This window comes from Papio anubis, chromosome 12 (assembly GCF_008728515.1).
Source record: "Papio anubis isolate 15944 chromosome 12, Panubis1.0, whole genome shotgun sequence".
NCBI lineage: Eukaryota > Metazoa > Chordata > Mammalia > Primates > Cercopithecidae > Papio > Papio anubis.
The window spans coordinates 58,250,631-58,275,108 of record NC_044987.1 but is presented as its reverse complement, the minus strand read 5'-3'; the positions used below and the strand labels follow the sequence as shown (position 1 = coordinate 58,275,108).

General features: G+C 38.1%; 1 protein-coding gene across 5 annotated transcripts in view; it reads left to right on the top strand.

The window, feature by feature from the left end:
- Positions 1-24,478, top strand: part of UVRAG (UV radiation resistance associated) — a 329,716-nt gene that overhangs the window by 190,236 nt on the left and 115,002 nt on the right. For all 5 annotated transcript variants that reach the window (XM_003910437.5, XM_031653097.1, XM_021926331.2 and 2 more), the window contains 3 exons: positions 2,862-2,949; positions 4,386-4,446; positions 12,380-12,545. In XM_003910437.5, coding sequence (XP_003910486.4) covers positions 2,862-2,949; positions 4,386-4,446; positions 12,380-12,545 — 315 coding nt within the window. The remainder of the gene's footprint in view (positions 1-2,861; positions 2,950-4,385; positions 4,447-12,379; positions 12,546-24,478) is intronic.

Genomic DNA, 24,478 nt, shown 5'->3' with positions numbered 1-24,478 from the left:
ATCCTCCACCTCAACCTCCGAAAGTGCTGGGATTACAGGTGTGAGCCATCATGCCTGACATTTTTATCTTCTTAATATGGTGATCCTTTTGCTTAACTTTCAAATATCCTTTAATAAATTGGCACTATGCAACTGTAGTTAATTTTAGTCGCTCTCCCAAAATTCATTTAACAAATGCCAATCATTTTTCTCTTCATTTTTTCCAACATTTGCTTAATACATTGGTGCCTCGGTTGCTTTGCTCATCTTCACTTGCTTTTCCTGGAAAGTCCATCCATCTTGCACTTTTCTTCAAAAAAGTTTAGTAGCACTTGGGGATTTGAAAATGTTAGACCAGCCCGGCACGGTGGCTCACGCTTGTAATCCCAGCACTTTGGGAGGCCGAGGCAGGCAGATCATGAGGTCAGGAGATCGAGACCATCCTGGCTAACACAGTGAAACCCTTTCTCTACTAAAAATACAAAAAATTAGCCAGGCATGGTGGCAGGCACGGATAGTCCCAGCTACTTGGGAGGCTGAGGCAGGAGAATGGTGTGAGCCGGGGGGGCGGAGCTTGCAGTGAGCCAGTCGCGCCACTGCACTCCAGCCTGGACGACAGAGGGAGACTCTGTCTCAAAAACAAATAAATAAAATAAAATAAAATTTAAAAAGTGCTAGACCTAGAGAAAACCATAGACAGTATCTATTCTAATTCTCTCAATTTGCAGATAGGAAGGCAATGCTCTGATAAGTTACTATTTGTCCAACTCACTAGCAAAGCCAGGACTAAATCCCATTATGTCATCAGTGCTGTTTTAGATAAGAAAAATATCAGTGATTTTACTACTGTTACACACCACTCAATACAATGCTTTTGACATCAGATTCTTCAGCACGCACTCACTGTATGTCTTATAATTTAATTCAGTTCTCACTCTGTCTTCCTGCAAATAGTATCAGATCCCACAGAATTAAGGACTCATTCCCACAAGACTGCCTCACCACATCAGATGCCAGTTGGCAAGCCCCAGGTTGTGACCTGTGGTTCTGATTGACCTGCTTTAAATAGAGGTTCCCACAACCCACTCCTTGGATTCGATTAATTTGCTAGAGCAGCTCACAGAACTCAGAGACACATTTACTTAACCCTTACTGGTTTATTGTAGAGGACATTACAAAAGATACAGATGAACAAGATGGAAGAGATGCACAGGGCAAGGTATTGGGGAGGGAGCATGGAGCTTCCAGGTCCTGTCTGTGTACATCAGTCTCTAGACACCGCCAGTCTGGAAGCTTATTAAATCTTGTTGTGCAAGAGTTTGCATAGGTCTCGATCTCTAGCCCTCTTCTCAGAGTTTGGTGGGTGGGGAAGAAAGTCCATCCTTCTAATCTCTTGGTCTTTCTAGTGACCAGTTCCATCCTGAGGCTGTCTAGGAGCCCCTGCCTTAACACATCTTATTAGCATAAACTCTGGTGTGATCAAAAGGGGCTCATAATGAATAGCAAAAGACACTCTTATCGTTCAGGAAATTCCAAGGGATTTTAGGTGCTCCGTGATAAGAACCAGGGACAAAGACCATATATATGTCATGTTATACCACAGTGCTCTTTGCATTATACTATAGGTGGTTTACACTCTGACCTACAGTTTCTCCTAAATTCCTTTTGTTCTTAAATTCTTGACACAGTTGATCAGGCAACTTACTTTACAGGTATTTTACCTATTGGTCATGTTTCTTAAGTAGTGCAAGAGAAAAGCTGGTGCCAGGCACAGTGTCTCATGCCTGTGATCCCAGCACTTTGGGAGGCTGAGACGGGCAGATAGCTTGAGCCTAGGAGTTTGAGACCAGCCTGGGCAACATGGTGAAGCTCTGTCTCTGCAAAAAATACGAAAATTAGCTAGGCATGGTTGAGCGCACCTGGAGTCCCAGCTTCTCAGGAAGCTGAGGTGGGAGGATTACCTGAGCCTGGGAAGGTTGAGGCCGCAATGAGCCAAGATTATGCCACTACTCCAGCCTGAGTGACAGAGTGAGACCCCGTCTCAGAAAAAAAAAAAAAAAGAGAAGGGTAATTTCATGCTATAGCTTTTTATTTGTTATTTTTAACTTTTTTTCTCACAGTCCAACGTGTTGGTTTTTGAGGTAATTCTAATACGTAATTTTGAGTGAAATATAGAACACTTTTTGAGGAAATACCATCCAGATCTCTCTTGAAATCAAATTGACCTCATTAAATTAACTGTGAAATCTTGGTCAGATTACTCAGACTCTCCAAATATTGTTTCTTTTTTTATAAATAGATATAAATAATATTAACCTACTAGAGTTGTTATAATAACTACATAAGGCCATTTGTACCCTTTACATTTCTTTTTTTTCAAAGACAGTGTCTTGCTCTGGTGCCTAGGCTGGAGTGCAGTGGCATGATCAGGGCTCGCTGCAGCTTCAACCTCCTAGGCCCCAGCAGTCCTCCTACATCAACCTCCCAGGTAGCTGGGACCACAGGCATATGCCACCAAGCCAAGCTAATTTTTTTATTTTTATAGAGATGGGATCTCCCTATATTGCCCAGGCTGGTCTTGAACTCCTGGGCCTCCCAAAGTGCTAGGATTATGGGAGTGAGCCACCACTCCCAGCCCCCTTTACATTTCTTAGCATGGTACTAATCATACAGAGTAGCACTCAGTGTATAGTTAGCTTGATTGATACTGTTTGGAGATAGGTCAAGACTTATGGTAACTATTATTTATGCTTCTACTTCAGAGTTTCTGTGGCCTGTTACGGACGGCATAATCTTTCTTTGCATTAATTGTATGGAAATAAATGTTACAAAGCATGCAAGCATATATTTTTTAATAAATGTGTTTTTTCTTTCCTCATTAGAGAACTCTTTTTGAAGACTAATGCTCAGTTGACAATTCGTTGCAGGCAATTACTCTCTGAGCTTTCCTACATTTACCCTATTGATTTGGTAAGTTTCAAATTTTCTGAAAATATTTTTCTTTTTGAAAAGATGATTTCTGTGTGAAATTTCCTCTCAATGAAAAAAATCATTGCTCTAGGCTTAATCTATGCTCTTATCATGATTCATTCAGGAGCTAATGTCTGTTTAAATCATAGATTTAGACTTGTTTGGTCTTAGGTTCTACTACTTCATTTATATCACTTTGGTGGTGGGATGCATTCATCATCTGAAAGACTGCCAAATTATTTTGGTTTCTTTTTTTTTTTTTTTTTTTGAGACAGAGTCTCGCTCTGTTGCCCAGGCTGGAGTGCAGTGATGCGATCTCGGCTCGTGCAGCCTCCGCCTCAGTTCATGCCATTCTCCTGCCTCAGCCTCCTGAGTAGCTGGGGCTACAGGTGCCACCACCATGCCCAGCTAATTTTTTTTTTTTAGACGGAGTCTCTCTCTGTCGCCAGGCTGGAGTGCAGTGGCATGATCCTGGCTCACTGCAACCTCTGACTCCCTGATTTGAGTGATTCTCCTGCCTCAGCCTCCTGAGTAGGTAGGATTACAGGCATATGCCTGCGTGCAGCTAATTTTTTGCTTATTTTTATTAGGCAGGTTTCACCATGTTGGCCAGGATGGTCTTGTGATCCGTCTGCCTCGGCCTCCCAAAGGGCTGGGATTATGGATGTGAGCCACAGCGCCCGGCCAATTTTTTTGTACTTTTAGTAGAGACGGAGTTTCACTGTGTTAGCCAGGATGGTCTCGATCTCCTGACCTTATGATCCACCCGCCTCGGCTTCCCAGAGTGCTGGGATTACAGGTGTGAGCCATGGCACCTGGCCCATTATCATCATTTCTGACACATATGTGTAAATATATGTGTATTGCTTTAAAAATATGATTGATAATTTTCATGTATTAGTGTTACTTAAGATATTCCTGGGTTAACTGTCAGGCTATTAGGATTTTGAGCCTAGTTTCTTAGAAGGAGTGAAAAAAGGAAAACTTTAATAAAATTGATTAGAATTATTTTTCAGAGAAATAAATCTGCTAAATTTGATAGTTTTCTTTTTAATGACAAGTTATTTAAAAGACTAATTTTCAGAGAAGAATGCTAATAGGATTTGAGTTTGCTTATAGAGTTTTATTAAACTATTTATATATGTGAATGAACCAAGGATATTTTTATGATGATAATTTTACATGGCTTTTTCCTTGGGCATAATGTCTTAAATGTTATTATAGAAAATGTCAAGTATATATAAATGTAGGGAGAGAGTAGAATGAGTCATTATGTACTTATCATCCAGCTTCAACAATTATGATAATACTTGGAATTTAGAACAGTGTTTTAAGTCAGCACAAACCTGCTGACTTAGAGTTTGTTTGAGATTTGACATTTGACTTAGTGGTTGTTTGCTTTATTTATTAATTTTATTCTTTAATTAAATTCACAGAATGAACATAAGGATTACTTTGTATGTGGTGTCAAGTTGCCTAATTCTGAGGACTTCCAAGGTATTTTATTTTTTATTTTGAAGATTTGGTATATATTAATATATGGAAATAGAATATCTTGAAATGCTCTTTGCCTAGCACTTTATCCAAAAGAATTTTTGGACCTTCTGTCCTTTCCCAATTGCAAGTATGTATGTCAGACTCCTTGATAGGAGATAGAATGTTAGTTCTGATCATAGAAAAATAATTACTGAACTTTATATTAGAAATTTAAAAGAAAATAGTTTTTAAATGGGCTTTAAGCAAATTAGGCGGTAGGGTTCTTAAGAATACAAATAATTGCCCTTCCTTTTGGTTCGATTTTTATAAAAAATTTGTGTGTGTTTGGGAGCAGAGGAACAGCAAACAAAATCTGTTCTGTTACTATTTAGAAAGTCATATTACTGCTGACCTGAAAAGTATTTGAAAATTTAATTTTGTGAAGTTTCCATTACCACAGGCTTAATTTGTTATACTACCATTTTTCTTATCTTTTAACTGAAAATAAATAAATTACATTAAAAGTATTATAGAATATGATCCTTAGTAATTTCTATATTTTAAAATCTTTTGCTTTTCCTACTCACTTTGCAAATATTCCAAGGAATTTATTTTCTTTGGCATATCAGTGATTATTTTTATTGTTAGCAAAGTGGGTTCTTTTCCCTTAGGCTAAACAATGCTTTGAGGCCTACTGAATATCTTTATAGATTATTCCCAAAGCCAGCATATTATCTACTTGAGAAGTTACCGAAGAAGAAGAGAGCGTTGCTAGTTTTGATCAGGACTTTCGTTTTCCTATAAAGAAGCTGTTGTTATTGGTGATCATTTAACATCTAAGAGGGTTTTGTTACCCCGTTGGGCCCTTACTTGTAAGTACTTTGGACATGATAAAAGGAGAGTGATAAACCAGGAGCTGGAAAACCTATGTTCAAGTCCTGATTGCCCTTCTATAAACCATGTAATTTGGAACAAGTCGTGTAACCTTTGAGTTGATTTCCTAATTGATTGAATGAACTATTAATTTATGCCCTACCTGTCTTATATGATTGTTGTGAAAAATTAAGTGAGGTATACCAGTAGCTATAAATACATAAGATTTTGCCTAATCTTTAATACTCACAAAAACAAACAAAGGGATCCTATAAGGAAAATTGTATTCAGTAACTTGCTTGAGACCACAAAGCCAGGTAATAATATAGCTGGGATTTGTCTGGTTTCCATTTCATAGTGCTCCCTCAGATATCTGTAAGACACTCATAGAAATGTGTTTTGATGTTAATTTTAGGCAAAGTTGTGGTGTCTTGAAGCCCATGGTGCATCATTTTCCTCATTTATTCATTTAGTAAACATATTGAGTACTTTTGTCCCGTACCAGTTTCCTGGGATACAGAACATCATTCATTGAAAAAAATGTTCATTGAACATCTAAATGCCAGGCACTGTGCCTTTGAGGATACAATGATGCAGAAAGTAAACATGTGTTCTCCTTCCATGGAGCTTATTGGGGGAGACAGCCAATAAACAAGAAAATAAGTAACTAGCAAGTATTTAATAGAGGAATATGCTATCCCAGAGAATGGAAGAAATGGCTTTAGATAAAGCAGTCAGAGAAGACCTCTCTAAGGAGAAGTATAAAATTGAAGGCTAAAAGGAGCCAACTATGCTGCAGCTGGGGGAAGAGCATTTCTGGGAGACGCGTCAGCAAGTACAAAGGTGATGATGAAGGAGGAATGGGCTTGGCATCTCTCAAAAAACTCAGGGTTGGGGGAATGTGAGAAAAGACTTGTATTTTGGATAAATCATGTAATCTTTCAGCTTAATTTCTTATAAAATAAGATACCTATATCTGTAATTTCTTGTGATGATTGAATGAAATAACATTTGAAAAGGCTTTTCATATAGGAGGTACTCAATAAATATAATCGGAATTAGTTGCAAAAGAGAGAGGAAGGAAGGACAGAAAAGACCAGACGTGTGCAGCTGGAGCATAGTGAGCGAGAGAAGAGCTACTTTAGAGGAGGTAGGAGATGGCAGCCAGGGCCTTGAGGTCATGGTAAGGAGTTGGTATTTAATTCTCAAGGAAGTAGGAAATGCCTGAGGGACTTCAAGAAGCGGAATGGCATGAGCTGAGTTAGGCTTTTGAAAGTCACTCTGGCTGCTAAATACAGAATGATTTGAAGGGGGCAGTCAGGGAAGCAGGAATATCGGGAGTGGTGGTCTGATTACTCTGAGATGTGTCTTGATTCTATTTTGTTTTCTTTGAAATTCCTTCTTTCCTAGTTTTTCATAGCTTTTATAGTTATCTACACTTAGCATGCCCAACAAGCCGAGTACAATCTCCCTACCCTTTAATTAGTGTAGCTTTTTAGTGCAGTTGTTGAAAAACAAAATGTGAGATAAAATGAAATAAATGTTTCATTTTACTCTAAGGTCCTGTTCATTCGCCATCACTCTTAGGAATCAGAAATTTTAAGAAGCACATGCAGTAATACTGGACTTTAAAAATCTTATGTTGGCCAGGCGCAGTGGCTCATGCCTATAGTTCTAGCACTTTGGGAGGCCGAAGTGTGCAGATCATTTGAGGTCAGGAGTTTGAGATCAGCCTGACCAACATAGTGAAACCCTGTTTCTACTAAAAATACAAAAAATTAGCTGGGTGTGGTGGCACACTCCTGTAATCTCAGCTACTTGGGAGGCTGAGGCACAAGAATCGCTTGAACCCAGAGGCGAAGGTTGCAATGAGCTGAGATTGTGCCACTGCACTTAGCCTGAGCGACAGAGCAAGACTCTGTCTAAAAACAAAAGCAAAAACAAAAAATCTCATGTTAGTATCCTGCAAGGCACTTCCATTTACTAAATGTATTGAGTGTTCTGTGTATGTTATCCACTGTGCCAGGTGTTGAGGATGTAAGAGATGGTTAAGACATTGATCCTGCCTCAGTGAGATTATAGTCCAGTTGAGGATACCAGATTTGTAATCCAGACAGTCAATAAGTATTTATTGAATTCATACTCTGTGTCAGGCACTTAGAAGTTTATAGCAGGTACATGGTACTCAAAAAAGTGAGAATAATCACTTCTATCAGGAGGGGATCAGGAAAACTTACAGAGAAGATGATTTCAGTGTCTTAAGAAATAAAATGATGTTTTCCAGTAGAAAAAAGAGTAAAAAGACATTTTAGGCTGGTAGAAATATAGTAACATAGGCTGGGCATGGTGGCTCATGCCTGTAATCCTAGCACTTTGGGAGACCGAGGTGGGAGGACTGCTGGCGACCAGGAGTTTGAGGCTGTAGTGAGCTATGATTATGCCACTGCACTCCAGTCTGGGTGACAGAGTGAGAACCCATTTCAACATAGAAAATAAAAAAGGGAAAGAAATATAATAACATGGAACATCATGATGTTCTCACATTTACCCTAATTCTCACAACTGTGAGAATTAATTCCATCTGTGAGGAAAGAAATTTACTCTAATTAAAAAAAAAAAAAAAGAAAAGAAAAGAAAAAGAAAATGGAAGGGCAGAGAGATTAGTTAATTTTTTTCAAGGAGTCTTATTAACCAGTGATAAACCTAAGATTATTCCTGGTCTGCCTGATTCTAAGATTGGTATAATTCCTGCCACAATGCAGTTTTCTTCCTTGCTTTGAATAATACCCTCTTTAAACCCGTGACAACTTTTTAGTATTCTATAGCAGCTGCTTTCTGGGAGAGCCTCTAGTGAAGGAACTCCAAGCTGGTTATTCTGTGATATTCATGAGACTTTGCTGGGATAGCCTTTACGCTGCATGGGGTGATACTGTTTGGAAAACTCCACCGTAGTGCTCCAACATTATTGTGCTTTTCTAAATGGGTAAGTTACTACTGGAGTATGCCAAGGAGACCTGGACACAGTGGGAGAAAATTGTCCAGTGAAGGGTGTTCATCTCAGTTCCACTGACCGAGACATTTAGCCTGAAAAAAAATGTTTGTGTGCGTGTGTGTGTTTAAGTAATCCATAACACGAGAGCCTTTTGTGGTAATGAGACCCAGATTTCCTTCTGTGTCTGTATCCCTTTATGCAGGCATGATTTCTTGGAAAGGAGAGTCCATATGTCAAACAGTGTCTCATTGAGAACATGGAATGATTCCATAGATGCTGTGGCAGTGATTAGAGTCTTAAATATTTTGTCCTGTCTGGATCAGTGGGTGCTTGGTTCCTTAACAAATCAGCTGCCTCAGTGATTGGGAAGGCAGGATGGTAAGAGCTTTTAGATCACTTATTGTACTTGGATGCATTTGAATATTAATAGTTTGTCCAACATATAAATCAAAGGAACATTTGAATTAATTTATAATGTTGTCATGGCCATTGTGTGTTTGTGGAATTTGTTGTCATTAAAAGTATACAAAAGCTGCAGCCTTGAGTGGTTACCTACATTTTAAAAATAAACCAGGAATATTTATTATGAGGAAACTGGGTTTTTATTTTATTTTCAAGCCCCTTAAAACTTTGTTGGAATTAGCATCTTTTTCACATACCTGAGTCTTAAGGTTCATTCTTGTTTCTCCCTGGACCCTCCACTCGTGCTCCAACTTCTCACTAACAAAACTATCGTCTGTGACCTTTTTAACCCCCAGAACAGCGTAAGGTACACAAACCTCTGCTCTGCCTTAGGTGTTAGGGACGTCATTAATGCTTACTGGAAAAGCACACCCCAGAGAGCTGGGTTTTGGCTGTTGCAGGTAAAAATCTTTCAGATCTTGCAATGCTGGAAACCTTAAACCTTTTGGTTTTTTAGCTAAAGTGATTGGCAACAGAATGTGACATCTGAGGTTGCATGGTCTGCAAAAGCCATAATTAACCACATGAGCTCACATTTTCCCACTGGAGATTCAGTGGTCTTGGGGTGATGAAAGTGACTTCCCTACCAGGAGGTGGTTTTCCTTTTGAGGATATTGGAATACCCTTGGGCCCTGTAATGCTTCACCCGTGGTCCTTTTAAAATGCTTTTTAATATAAAGCTTCAATATTGGAAATCTAACACCACAATGTTTAACACTGAGGCTGTGATGGAGCCCTGTGGCCTGGAATGGGAAACCTAGAATTTTTAATAGGTGGAGTGGGAAGACTTGTGGCAAGAATGGTGAGTGTGAATAACCTGAATCAAAGCTGATTTCCAATATTATTCAATTTTCAGTGTGTGCTATTTATTTTTGTTTTCTGTGTGTAGACTTCTGTTAGAGATGCCTTTTTGTCTTTAAACAAAATTGTTTGTTCATTGGTGGGAGGTGATGTTAGAAAACCAACTTTTTGTTCTTTTAATAGAGATGTGGACGTAGTCTCAAAATACACAAATATAACTCTTTGGCAGTCCTCCTTTCATAATATGGGAAAAATGTAGATGCTTGAATGTTTAGCATTAGATAGATATTTTTCGAATATTCATTGTTTGCATTTGACCTGCTTGAAAGGCTAATCTAAGAGGCCTGCTGCTTTCTGGAAGTTTTCAGGTCCTCTTCTGTCAGGTCATATGGGAAAGGAAAAGCTTTGTATAAAGCACATAGAGGAAAGTTGCAACTTAGCATAGTATTATCTGTCTTTGAATCCTCCTCCTCTTCTTCTTCTTTCCCTCTCCCTTCAAAAGGTTATTATTGAAGATCAAGTCCTTTTACTGACAGGAATATTTTAAATTTGATAAGACCTAATCTTTACGGAAAGCACAAGGCAGAATTCAGTGACCTGTGAAGAAACTCACAGTTCCAGCTGTGACTCCACACCTGTATAGATATTCTGGAGAATTGTGGACACAGTTCTCTCAGTTATTTCATTACTCATAGTTTCTACCTATATGGCTTTGACCAAGCCATTTATACCACCTGGGTCTCATTTCTCTCTTCTCCAAGTTGGTAGCATCACACCCAGTGATTGCAAAAGTTTATCTTAGTTATATTGTTGTATGATAATGAATTTATAATGTAACAAATATATAATGTAAAGTACTTTTAGTCCCTAAGGTAGTCTGATGTATGGGTTTCAGCAGAAGGAAAGCATTGTGGTAGTATTCAGGTACTTGGGTGGGACTGGGGCAAGAGGACATGGTCTCTAAAAATAATTAGGATTCTAGTTAGTTAGGGCATGACTCAGTAGTTGGTTGGAAATGACTGCTGTTTGATTTTTTTCCGTGAGTTTGTTTTAGAGAACAGACATTCCTTGAGAAGCCCATTTTCTGTTGAGTACTTTGCAAGTCATCGAGGATTCTCAGACTTTTAATGTGTTCTTTGTTCTTACTAGAACACTGTGAAGAAACTAAGGTGGTACACGTGTGTCATATGCTTCGTACATTCCAGGCTCCCAAGTTAAAAAATTGTTATATACTGAGCACAGTGGCACACACCTGTAGTCCCAGTTACTTGGGAGGCTGAGGCATGAGGATTGCTTGAGCCCAGGAGTTTGAGGTCGGCCTGGGCAACATAGTGAGACCCCATCTTTTTTAAAAAAATAATTGTTATATTAATGTTTAACAATAAAGTTCTGAGACAGTACAGTAGACTGGTTAATGGTGGAGGATTGGGTGTCAAGCCAACCTGTTTACTAGCTCTATTACTTTGGAAAGATTTCTTAATCTCTGAGCCTTAGTTTCTTTATCTGTAAAAGGAATGAAATAGCATTTCAAAGGTCTTTAACATTGTTAAGTGAATGAATGTCATATATAAAGTACCATAGACAGTTCTGGATGGAAAAAAGTATATATATAAAATGCATATATAAATAGTTACCTATTTTTATAAGACTACCAAAGAAAAACCAATAGTCTGCTATGGTAGTTAAGGATAGAGAATTCACTGAGGAATGGAAAGCTATAGTGGCACTTCTACCATAAGAAGGTAGTGCTTAGATAATTAAGTAGAAATAGAAAGAAGAATACGAAAATGTTATTAGTAATTGAGGTTAAAGCCACCCTTAGAAGTCAGGGAATAGTCAAGCCATGGCCATTGTGATCATTTCAGCCCTTCTTCTCTAGCCAGATGGGATATTCCAGATTATGTGTTAAATGTTTTAGTGTATGAGTGCACACACATGTACTTGTGCACTTTTAGAAGCATTTAGGAATACTGTATACCAAGAAGATCCTGTTTCCTTCCTCTTGGGGGAAGTTTAAAACTTTCTGTTGTATTACTCCCTGTTCTTAGCCCCTGAATCATCATTTCTCACTTGATAGATAGTGGCAGAAATCTGGATAAGTTTTAAAAATGTAATTATCTGTGGCTTTTTGAAAACTAGATGCTTATGTCTGATTATAAGATACCTGCATTTTTTCCTAGTAGTTACTTTCACCTATATTGCATAAATAGGGTGGTATATGAACAGTGTGTTTTTCACCTTTTGCTTTTGCTGTTTAAAACTTTTCCCCCTTAACCCATATTACACTTCATAGACTTATTTATGTAACACTGTCTTTTTCAATATCAAGAACATACCCCATAAGAATGATTATACTATTTCATTTCTCTTTAGAATTAATAATTTTGTAAAATAGTACAACTGTATTGCCTAGGAAATTGTTAATGAATAAAATGTATAACCACTGTATAGTGTGTTTGTTATGTTTAAACCTCTGAAGCTAATTTTCATTTCATGTAATAGACTCAAGTATTAATTCTCCCTGTAAAAATGCTGGGAAAGAAAGCAATGGTTATCTGCATATAGTAAGAGTTCTTGCTGTAAGGTATATATCAAATGTTAATCTCATCACATTAATTATTGGGAAATAATTTAAAATATGGTTAGTAGATGAAGTTTCAAGTCTTGTTAATATGTTTACATTTGCATAACATTTATATAGTTTAGATAAGTGATATTTTATGTACCACATATTTTTATAAAATATTCTTTGAAAATGATTTATTGTCTTGTGGTTATTGATAAGGTAAATAGTTATTTTCTTTTCCTCTGCTTTTGAATTTACAGCAAAAGATGATGGAAGCATTGCTGTTGCCCTTGGTTACACTGCACATTTGGTCTCCATGATTTCCTTTTTCCTACAAGTGCCCCTCAGATATCCTATAATTCATAAGGGGTCTAGATCAACAATCAAAGACAATATCAATGACAAACTGACGGAAAAGGAGAGAGAGTAAGTGTATTTTTTAAAAAAATGATTTTAACATCAAGCCAGTATAAAACGTGGGGTATAATAAAATATATAAAATGTAACCTAAATTATGACAACTTTTATATAACCTTTGTAGAGTGCTCCATTTCATTTAAATCAAATGTAGTTGTTATATGAAACTAGTTAGTCATATAAATTTTAATGACTCAACCCCTGAGCTTCCAAAAATTGCTAATGGTAGCAAATATTTACTTAAGTTTCATTTACTTTCTGCTTACTTTTGTGAGGATAAGTGTCAGATGATCTACAAATATTCACTTAGTACCTTTTGCCTGCCACTCAACAAGTAAAATGTTAAAAGATTTGTCAGAGATCTAACTAGGAAAAGATATAATGGCAGATTGAACATAGCTGAAAAGTGGATTAGTGAATTGGAAGATAGGTCAGTAGAAAATACTAGTGTCTAATATACATGTAATTTCAGGCACAGGGAGGCTAGAAAGATTGTGGGGTAAACACAAAATTTTAAGAGATAATGACTAAGAATTTTCAAATTTAACAAAAGCCATGAAATTACAAATTCAAGAAGCACTAACAAAATGGAATGACAATAAAGAAAACATATCTGGGGAAATTAAACAGCTGAATATCAAAGATAAAGTGAAAATACTAAAAGCAACTAGAGAGAAAGACATGATAGCATGAAAAGATTGATAGTAAGACTAAGCTGATTTCTCAGTGGAACAACAGAAGCCAGATGGTGATGCGGTGACATTTTAAAATACTGAAAAAACGCAACTGTCCACTTAGAATTCTATACCCAGTGAAAATATTATTCAAAAGTACAGGCAAAATAAAGATATTTCAGACCATGAAAACTGAGAAGATGTATCCCAGCAGACCTACAGTAAAGGAAATACTAAAGGAAGAATAAAAATAATTTCAAACAGAAACATGGAAATACAGTATGGAACAAAGAATAAGAGAAAGGATAAAGATGTATATCTAAATTCATTTTGACTATAAATAAATACTAATGTCTTCTTAAATATAACATGCATATACATAATAATATATGTAGGTTTATAGTGCATGGTTCTAACACAAAAAGTAAAAAGGGTTGAGTGGGGTTAAAGTGCTCTGTGATCTTAGCATTGTCTGGAAAATGGTAAAGGTACCAATGTATATCAGACTAATAAATCAAGTATGCATATTGTACTTTTCTTTTTTTGCCTTCAGCACTTTAAATGTGTAATACCACTCTCTCCTGTCCTGCTAGTCTTCCACTGTAAAGGCTGCTGCCAGATGAATTGGAGCTCCATTGTATGTTACTTGTTTCTTTTTTTTAAAAAAATTAAATGATAGAGCTTTATTGTGAAAAACCATTTGATTGCTAATGTAATCCAATTATTTGGTTCCATTGTGTGTTTTTTTTTGAGATAGAGTCTTGCTCTGTTGCCAGACTGGAGTGCAGTGGCGCAATCTTGGCTCATTGCAACCTTCACCTCCCGGGTTCAAGCAATTCTCCTGCCTCAGCCTCCCGAGTTGCTGGGGATACAGGTGTGCACCAGCACACCCAGCTAATTTTTGTATTTTTAGTAGAGATGAGGTTTTACCATGTTGGCCACCATGGTCTCAATCTCTTGACCTCATGATCCGCCCTCCTTGGCCTGCCAAAGTGCTGGGATTACCGGCCATTGTGTGATTTTATAGCGTTTTTTGCCACTGCTTTATTCCTATTTATCCTTGTTTCTTTTGTCCTGCTGCTTTTAGGATCTTCTCTTTATACTTGACCTTTGGGAGTTTGATTATTAAATGCTTTGAGGTAGTCTTCTTTGACTTAAATCTGTGTGGTGTTCCGTAACCTTCTTGTACTTGAATATTGGTATTTTTTCCTAGGTTTGGAAAGTTCTATTATTATTCTTTTCTACTCCTATCTCTTTCTCTACCTCCTCTTTAAAGCCAGTAACTCTTAAGTTTGCCCTTTGAGGCTCTTTTCTAGTTCTGTAGGCATGCTTCATTCTTTTTTATTCTTTTTTATTTTGTCTCCTCTGAGCATTTTCAAATAGCCTGAATTCCAGACCACTGATTCTATCTTCTCCTTGATCAATGCTTCTATTAAGAGACTTTAAGGCCGGGCGCGGTGGCTCAAGCCTGTAATCCCAGCACTTTGGGAGGCCGAGACGGGCGGATCATAAGGTCAGGAGATCGAGACCATCCTGGCTAACACGGTGAAACCCCGTCTCTACTAAAAAATACAAAAAACTAGCCGGGCAAGGTGGCGGGCGCCTGTAGTCCCAGCTACTCGGGAGGCTGAGGCAGGAGAATGGCGTAAATCCGGGAGGCGGAGCTTGCAGTGAGCTGAGAGCCAGCCACTGTACTCCAGCCTGGGCGGCAGAGCGAGACTCTGTCTCAAAAAAAAAAAAAAAAAAAAGAGAGAGAGACTTTAATGCGTTTTTCAATATTTCAGTTGCATTTTTCACCTCCAGAATATCCACTTGATTCTTTTTAATTATTTCAATCTCTTCGTTAAATTTATCTGATATAAGTCTGAATTCCTTCTCTGTATTGTCTTGAATTTCTTTGTGTTTCCACAAAACAGCTAATTTGAATTCTCTGTCCGAAAGATCATGTATCTCTGTTTCTCCAGAATTGGTCCCTGATGCCTTATTTAGTTAATTTGGAGAGGTCAGGTTTTCCTTGATGGCCTTGATGCCTATGGATGTTTACTAGTGTCTGGACATTGCAGAGTTTAGGTATTTACTGTAGTCTTCACAGTGTGGGCTTGTTTATACCTGTCTTTCTTGAGAAGGTTTTCCAGGTTTTTGAAAGGACTTAAATGTTGTGATCTAAGCTGTATCTGCATTAAGGGGAACCCTAAGCTCGGTAACACTGTGGTTCTTGCAGTCTTGTAGAGGTACCACTTGCTGGTCTTGGATAAGATCCAAAAGATTTCTCTGGATTACCAGGCAAAGACTCCTGTTCTCTACCCTTATTTTTTTCAGAGTCTCTCTCTCTATGCTGAGCTGCTTGGAGCCGGGAGTAGGGGGACACAATCACCCTCGTGGCCTCCACCACTGGGATTTCCCTGGTTCAGACCTGACACCAGCATAGGACTGGGTCTTACCCTAGGCCCTGTGTAACCTCTACCTGGCTACCACCTATGTTTGCTTAAGACCCTATGGCTCTACAATTAGCAGGTGGTGAAGCCAGCCAGGATTGTGTCCTTCCCTTCAGGGCAGCAAGTTTCCCCCAGCCCCTGAGCAGGTCCAGAGATGCTGTTTGGGAGCCAAAGACTAGAGTCCAAAGCCTTTGAAATCTATCTGGTGCTCTATTCTAATGCAGCTAAGCCGGTACTTAAACTGTAACTCTTCCCTCTCCTTATCATAGGCAGAGGATTCTCTCCACGTGGCCACCATCATCGTAGACCCATGGTGGGTACTGCCAGGCTATCACTGATGTTCACTGAAGGCTCAAGGACTCTTCAGTTAGCTTGTGGCAAATGCTGCCACACCTGGGACTCACACTTCAGGGCAAAGGGCTCCCCTCTGGGCCAGGACAGGTCCAGAAATGCCATCCAAGAGCCAAGGCCTGGAATCAGGGACCCCAAAAGCCCATTTTGTGCTCTACTCCACTGTGGCCAAGCTGGTCCCTGAAAGTAGAACATCTCAGAGTCTCACCCAAGGCCCACGGCTTACTGTCTGGGTATTACTCCTGTTTCTTCAGGGCCCAAGGGCTTTTTGGTCACAGGTGATGAATCCTGCCAGGACTTGGTCCTTCCTTTCAAGGCAATACATTCCCTTCTGGCCAAGCGTGTGTCTAGATACGTCATCTGGGAGCTAGGGTCTGGAATGGGGGCCTCATGATTGCCCAGTGCCCTATCCTGTTGTGGCTAAGCTGGTATCCAAGATGCAAGACAAAGTCTCTTCCTTCTCCTCTCAAGCAGAAGGAAGGAGTCTTTTTGTTTGTTTGTTTTGCTGCAGGGTGCACTGCCTGTGGTTGATGAAGGGGTGTCACAAGAACTTCCTCAGCCACCCTGGCTAGTTTCCCATGTCCATTGCCTCTAAGGCCAGCACTAGCACTGGGACTTACCTAGGAATTGCATTCTTCATGGCCTAGACTGTCTTTCAAGATTATGTAGAACCCCAGAGCACCTTTTCCATGGTAGAAAGGTTTGCCAAAACTCAAGTTCTAACCACTGGGATGGGCGATTCCCCTCTGACTAGGGCTGATCTAAATGCTGCCCCCATGGATGGGCATTGGCTGAGTTTAGTCCAGTTTTGTTTCCCACTGTGACAGAGCGGCACTGAGTTCAGTGCAAAGTACCACAATCACTGTGCTCTCCCTCCCTCAAGAGCACAGATGCTCTGTATCTCATGGCGGCTGCAGAAGGAATGGTGAAGGGGCGGTGTCAGCAATTCAAGTCTGTCTTCTCTACCCTCTTCAGTGCCTGTTACAGCTATATGAGGTTAAAACCAGGTACTGTGATTGCTTACCTGATTTTTGGTTCTTATGTAGGTGCTTTTTTGTGTGTGTAGATGGTTGTTAAATTGGTGTTCCTGCAAGGTTAGCAGGGGAACAATCAGTGAAAGCATCTATTCAGCCATCTTGCTTCACCCTCCTCATGGTGTTTTCTTATAATCCTTTTCATTTCTGTAAGGTTTGTAGTAATGTCCCCACTTTCATTTCTCATTTTACTGCAGTTTCTGTCTTCTTTTTTATAGTTAGTCTAGCTAAAGATTTGTCAATTTCTTTTCAAAGAACTGACTTGTGGTTTTATTGATTCTCTCTAGTGTTTTTTTGCTCTCCATTTTGTATATGTCTGCTCTTATCTTTATTATTTCCTTCATTCTGCTAGCTTTGTGTTTTATTTTCTTTTTCCTGTAGTTTCTTAAAGATGGCAACTTAGGTTAATGAGATCTTTACCCAATGTTTACACCTATAAAACAGTTTCCACACCCCATACATTTTTGTATGTTATTTTTTAAAAATTAATGTCAAAGTATTTTCTAATTTCCTTGTGATTTCTTTATTGACCACTGGTCGTTTATGAGAGCATTGTTTGGCTGGGCGTGGTGGCTCACGCCTGTAATCCTAGCACTCTGGGAGGCCAAGGCAGGCAGATACTTTGAGGCCAGGAGTTTGAGACCAGCCTTCACAACATGGCGAGACCCTGTCTTTACAAAAAATACAAAAATTAGCTGAGTGTGGTGGTGTGCACCTGTAGTCCCAGCTACTCAAGAAGCTGAGGTGGGATAATAGATTAAGCCCAGGAGGCGAAGGCTGCAGTGAGCCGAGATTGCAGCACTGCACTCCAGCCTGGGCAACAGAGGAAGACCTTGTCTCAAAAAAAATAGAGAGAGAGAGCATTAATTTTTCCTTATTTGTGAATTTTCTAGTTTTCCTTTTGTTATTCATTTCTCATTTTATTCCATTGTGACAGAAGCAGAGATGTTAGTTTTATGATTTTAATATTTTTTAAATTATGAAGACTTGTTTTGTGGCCTAATGTATTGTCTGTCCTGGAGAACATTCCACATGCACTTGAGAAAAATGTGTATTCTGCTGTCATTAGATGCAGTGTTCTATTTATGTCTATTAGATCTAGTTGGTTTATGATGTTCTCAAGTCTTCTGTTTCCTTATTGATCTTCTGTCTAAATGTTCCATTTATGATTGAGAGTAGGCTGTTGAATTCTTCAACTATTACTGTAAAACTATATTTCTCCTTTCAATTCTGTCAACATTTGCTTTGTATATTTTAGACCTCTGTTGTTTTGTGCACATATTTCTTGTTATGTCTGCCTGATGAATTGACCCTTTTATTGGTATATTTTTGCCTCTTATAACAACTTTTGACCAAAAGACTGTTTTATCTGATGTTAGTATAACCACCCCAGCTCTCCTTTGGTTACTATTTGCATGGACTATCTTTCCCATCTTTTCACTTTGAACCTTTTGATCTAGAATAAGTCTCTTGAAGATGGTGTATAGTTGGAGCATGTCTTTTATGCATTCCTCCAATCTCTGCCTTTGGATTAGAGTTTGTAATCCACTTACACTTAGTTACTGGTAGGGAAAAACTTACGCCACTTTGCTATTTGTTTTCTGTATGTCTTATGCTTTTTTGTGTCTTATTTCCTTTATTACTGCCTTCTTTTGTGCTTAGTTGATATTTTTTGAGGTGTACCCTTTTGATTCCTTTCTCATTTCCTTTTCTGTGTATTTTATAGATTTTTTATGGTTATGATGGGGATTTTAATTAACGTCCTACATTTATAACATTCTAGTTTGCACGGATACCAGTAAGCTTCAGTAGCATATAAAAACTCTGTTTCTATACACCTCTGTTCCTCCCTCTCATCTTTATGTTGTTGTCACAAATTGCATTATTATGTGTTGTGTGCCCATAGTACTATCTTTTTTATTTACATATGTAATTACCTTTTCTGGATTTTTACTTCTTTATACAGCTTCAAGTTACTATCTATGGTCCTTTAATTTCAGTTGAAGGCCTTAGCCTTCACTTTCTGGCTGCACTGAGCCTAGCTGTCAGCCAGAGGGGAAAGTGTAGGCTCTTCAGGTTTTTTCTGAATATGCATCTTGTTTTGGGCATGAATGTAGCTTCTAAATTCCCCAGTATACTTGGACATTTTTGAATGACCAAATTTCTCAAAGAAACTCTCTCCAGCTTTTCTTCCCAGGCTTTAGGCAATCTGTTTTGTGTCTGAACTGTAATATTTTTTGCCCCAGGTGGCTCTGGGTTGTTTGTTTGCCTTATTACTTGAACATTGTTAGCTGCTTTTCAGTTCTGAGTGAGTTCAGACTAGGTGAGGAACAAGGGAAAGTAACTCGCGTTAGTCCTTCAGGTAGCCACCAGACAAGTTAGAACAGATACACTTTTTTTTTTTTTTTTAAATAAGAATCTGGTCTGTTCTCTCAAGATCAAAAAATGAGGTGCCATACTGAGAGGGCAGGCTGTCATCTTCAAGATCTATGCTGAGCTGGAGAGGAGGGTAGAACCAGGGCAAGTCAAAAAGCTGCAAAACTTTATTCCTGGTTTTGAGTTTCCTTTTTCTTGATTTGACTTTCAGACAATTGATAAAAACCTTTGACTATTTTCCGGGGGTTTGACAAAGTTTATTTTGATGATTTTTCTTGATTTTTTTTTTTAGATGTTTCCCTGGAGAGATAGGTCTTTGGCTGTATCTACTGTACCATTTTTGCTGACATCATTTGGTTTGTTTACAAGGATGAAAAACATGGCTTATAAGGGATGAAGGGACGCCTAGATGATTTTAAGCAAAAGAGAATACCATGACCAGATATATACTTAAGAAAGATCACCTTGTAGTTCTCTGGAGACTGGGCTATTTCCAACCAGCCTTCTCCTAGTGCCATAATGTTCAAATGAAGTGTCTTTCCAGATTTTTATCAAAATTTTTCATGATAATCTGACTTTAAAGTTAGTTATCCAGGAAAATCTCTTTGGGAACTTGCAGGAAGAGTGTTCCTTGAGATGGTAAATATTCTTGCTCTAGATCGGTTGCATACTTTAATTTGTGAAGTAGCAACTTAATATGTGGGCAATTTCAAGTAGCATGGCGCCCAGTGTGAGTAGCAGCAGTGATTTCTTGATTGATTGATTGATTTTTCTCAAGTGATCTAGTAAGGCCAGCTGGTTTTAGGTGATTATGTTATCCCTTTTTTCTTTAGCAGCCAGAGGAACCACAGGAATTGCATTTTGGTGAATGAATTTTATATTCTGCTTCTATGTTCCTCCTTTTGCTGAAACACATTGTATTTCGTTGATTTTGATATATACATTTTGGGCATTTTAATATTGATAAAAATGAGTTGCATCTTGTAATTACTGGCATGTCATATTATAATTGATAGTACTTTTCTTAGTGTTACATAAGTTAATGATGCATTTTACAATTGGTGCTGTCTTAGATTTTATGAACTATTAAGTGTTTTAGCTGGTTTTATGTATTTTTGTGAAGTACTTCAAATCCTTTTTGGAACAACATAGATGTATAAATAAATATATAAATAGAAATATGTTTATTGATTATGCTTGTGCCTCAGTTATTCTTAGCCTGGATCACTGAAAGAGCAGATTAGACATGGTTTTTCTTTCTCTTGTTTTCAATTTTGATGTAAACCTTTCCAGGACATTAGATGGAATCAGATCTTCATGGGAGATGGCAAGTAGAAATTGAATGACTCATTGGATAAATTATAATTAATGTAATGGCCCTAGGAATTTTCAACCTCTCCTCTCTCTGATTACCTGTCTCATCTGGCTATTAGCACATGAGATGTTAGAGTTCAAAGCTCTATTTAGCCAGTTTTGCTGGAAATAAAAAAGACCAATTTCTTTTCTTTGTCTGGCCTGTTTGAAACACAGGCCTCGACTGATGCCTTGCCTAAACCATTACTTGTGCACCTGCATTCTGTAAAGGGAAACTCTGAAATCTTTGCTGCATTTCACTGTGAGGCTCAGACCTCAAAACATGAGGAATGTAACCAGAGTCCAGCTGCAATGTTCCTCCACCCCCTACTTCTTTCACTGAGGACTGAAAAGTATGTTTTAAAGTGATTTTTGGAATGAAATTTATTAGTCTTTGTTATTGTGCTACTTAACTGTCTGGTAGATAATAAATTCAGAATGCATTAGCGAAACAAGCCATGAGTTAGGGCCTAGCTGATCAGAGCATATGGCTTTTTCAGGGCCTTAAAAGATGTATGAAGTTTGTTTTATTCTCAGGAGCAGAAACAGGACTGGTATAATTGGCAGGCACTTTTGAAACTTTCTGGCCTGCTCACAACAATACTTTTATACATCTCTAAAAGATGGTCAGCTATTTTTCTGTTGTAGAGTTATTGGAACTTAGAGAAATGGTAATGCTGTTTCCTTGATTTTGTGTAGTTATGTTTGTTCCTATGGAGGATCCTGACCTTACCAAAACCCCAAGAGTTGCCCTTTTTACCTGATTGATTCTGATTTCTTTTCAAGACAGAATTTCTAACGTATAAAGAAATTGTGATGTGTTCAAAATCAGATAATATTCATTGCATGGCCAGGATCATAGTCATTGCATGTGGACCCGATTCTCATTAGAGTGGAATGGTCTAACACCTTTTTTGTGACTAGGTACATAAAGAGGTCATATATCCTATGTATAAAGAGGTTGGCCAAACAGGTCCCCAAGTCTTATGACCTGCGTTTTTTATTATTCTTGCAGCCACATAGACAGGTCTAGAGGTTTATGGACCTTCCCGTTCTGCATAACTAGGTTGCATTTTGCCAAGAGGGAGGAGACAAAGGAGTGTGCAGAGTAGCAGTGAGCAGGCTGATTCCTTATCTCTGTATTCCCTCAGCCTACCTCTTGGCTGAGCAACACTGACTTGATAAATAAATGAATGAAAATGTCTTTCTGATGGCCTCTTCTTGAAGCAATTAGAATACCTGGAGCTTTATTTGTGTAAGTAACAAGTTTTCTGTAGAAATAGTGACTAGCACCCAGGATTTTGTTGGTAAAAAGCTTATATTGAAAACATAAATGAAAATTCCAGAACTCTAGTTTTCAGACTGCTGTAATTCTGACTCATTTCTATTATTACCTGCTTCAGGCATACTTAAACACCTGTTGACATCTTATATTAAGAATTACATCTTCCTTCCTTAAAAATTCTCAGCTTCTGTTTGTTAATCAAACTATTTTAGTGTGGAGAGTTCAGAAATGATTGCTGTTTTCACTAAATTAGCATCTGTTTGCTTTCATGGCATCCAATTAAATCTGATGGCCTTCTTCCAGAAGTGGGGAGTCATGGTTAGGCTTAAATGCTATGGCTTTCATTTTCAACTCTCTTCTGTGTATCCTATAAATTAGAACATTTCTTCTAACCTTTCATCTTCATTTTATTATAGGTTGTTGCTCAGATGTTGGCATTTAGAGCACTCAGTAGACCCAGACCCCAAACCTTTAAATTGGATGATAAATACGATGACTTGAGGCAGTGAAAAAGAGTGGACCAAATGCTTTGGTTTTTTATTTTCCTTGCTATGCAACTTTAAAGTATAATTAAGCAAATATTTTTCAGGGTGACTAATACTACTGAAATGAATGAAATTATTAGTTCTTTTGGATTTTCCACTTGATTACAGGAATTTGACCTAACTTGAAAAATCTCTGTTCATGTGAAAACTTTCCCAAGTGTCTGTAGTCCAACTCTCTATAATTACCTAACAGTACACCATGGAACAGAAATAAAGATGGAAAAAAAAAAAAAATAAGTCCATGCAGAATTGTAGACTTTACTGTATTTTAGAACCAGTCGGAATATTATTCTGTCATCTGATTGAACCCTTCATTTCACAAAGGGAGAAACAGGTTGAAAGATGAAGTGAGGTCATACAAGTTAACTAAGCATTCATTTTGATATGCCCCCCTGAGGAGAGGCAAGCCCAGAAGATGAAGTGCTAATTATTAAGTATAGTACTTGTAAAGCAAACATATAGGAGATGGAAGAAGTATTTTTATCAAAATGGGTCTGTACTGGAGCCTGAAATACTCCTTTTTCCTGATTTAGGGAAAGCACTCTTGTAAAGAATGCAGTAATGTGAATCTCTGAATATTAAGCAGAGTTACTGTGTGACGTTCTTACTGAAAATGTTAATTATTCAAGTCATATTTATTAGTTAGTTCACTTGACATTTGTTTTTCCTCTAAAAGGTATGGTGCAAAATGCATCTCTTTTTTTCTCTCTTGCCTCCAATTATTTAAACTCGACAAAATTTTTGTTTTTTATTTCCAATTATTTTGGGCTTTGGGGTCATGGTGGCTTCTCTCTTATTGCTGAGTGACTGTGGCAGTGTTCTCCTCTCTGAGTCTTAGTTCTCCTGGCATAGTACCTATGTCACTATCCCACTAGGTTGTTACAAGGATTAAATAAGCACAGTGCTTGGTATACAGAAAATGCTTAACAAAATTTTGGAACTACTATTATTTATATATTGAGCTTTGCAACAGGAATCCTAGGCGTGTAAGTTTTTATTCTATGTGCTAGATAGAAGATGGGCCTAATAAAGGGTAAAGAGAATTAAAAATGTAACCCAGTGGGAAAGTACTGTGTTTTCTTTTGTAATAGTGCTGTGAGGTACATCATCTGTAAGTCGATGGTCTAAGTGCAAAGGACTAGTGAAGTTCCCCATAATGCAGGGGTTAAAACTGGTGTAAGTCTGAAGGCTTGTCTTTTTACAGGCATACCTCATTTTATTGCATTTTGCATTATTGTGCTTCATAGAGACTGTATTTTTTACAAATTGAAGGTTTGTGGTAACCTTGCATCAAGCAAGTCTGTCAGTGATATTTTTCCAACAGTATGTGCTCACTTTGTGTGTCTGTGTCACATTTTATAAACTTTCACAATATTTCAAGCTTTTCGTTATTATTATATCTATTATGACCTATAATCAGTGATCTTTCATGTTATTGTTGTAATTATTTTGGGAAATACAAACCACACCCATATAAGATGGCAAAGTTAATCAATGTTGTGTGTGTTCTGACTGCTCCACTGACCAGCTCTTCCCCCATCTCTCTCCCTCTCCTCAAACCTCCATGTTCCCTGAGACACAACATTATTGAAACTAGACCAATTAATATAGCCCTATAATGGCCTCTCAGTGTTCGAGTGAAAGGAAGAGTTACAGTATCTCATTTTAAATTAACAACTAGGAATGATTGAGCTTAGTGAGGAAAGCATGTGAAAAGCTGAGATGGCTGAAAGCTAGGCCTCTTGGGTGAAACAGCGAAGTTGTAAATTCGAAGGAAAAGTCCTTGAAAGAAATTAAAAGTGCTACTCCAGTGAACATATAAATGATAAGAAAGTGAAAAGACTTATTGCTGATATGGATACAGTTTTAGTGGTCTGGATAAACAATCA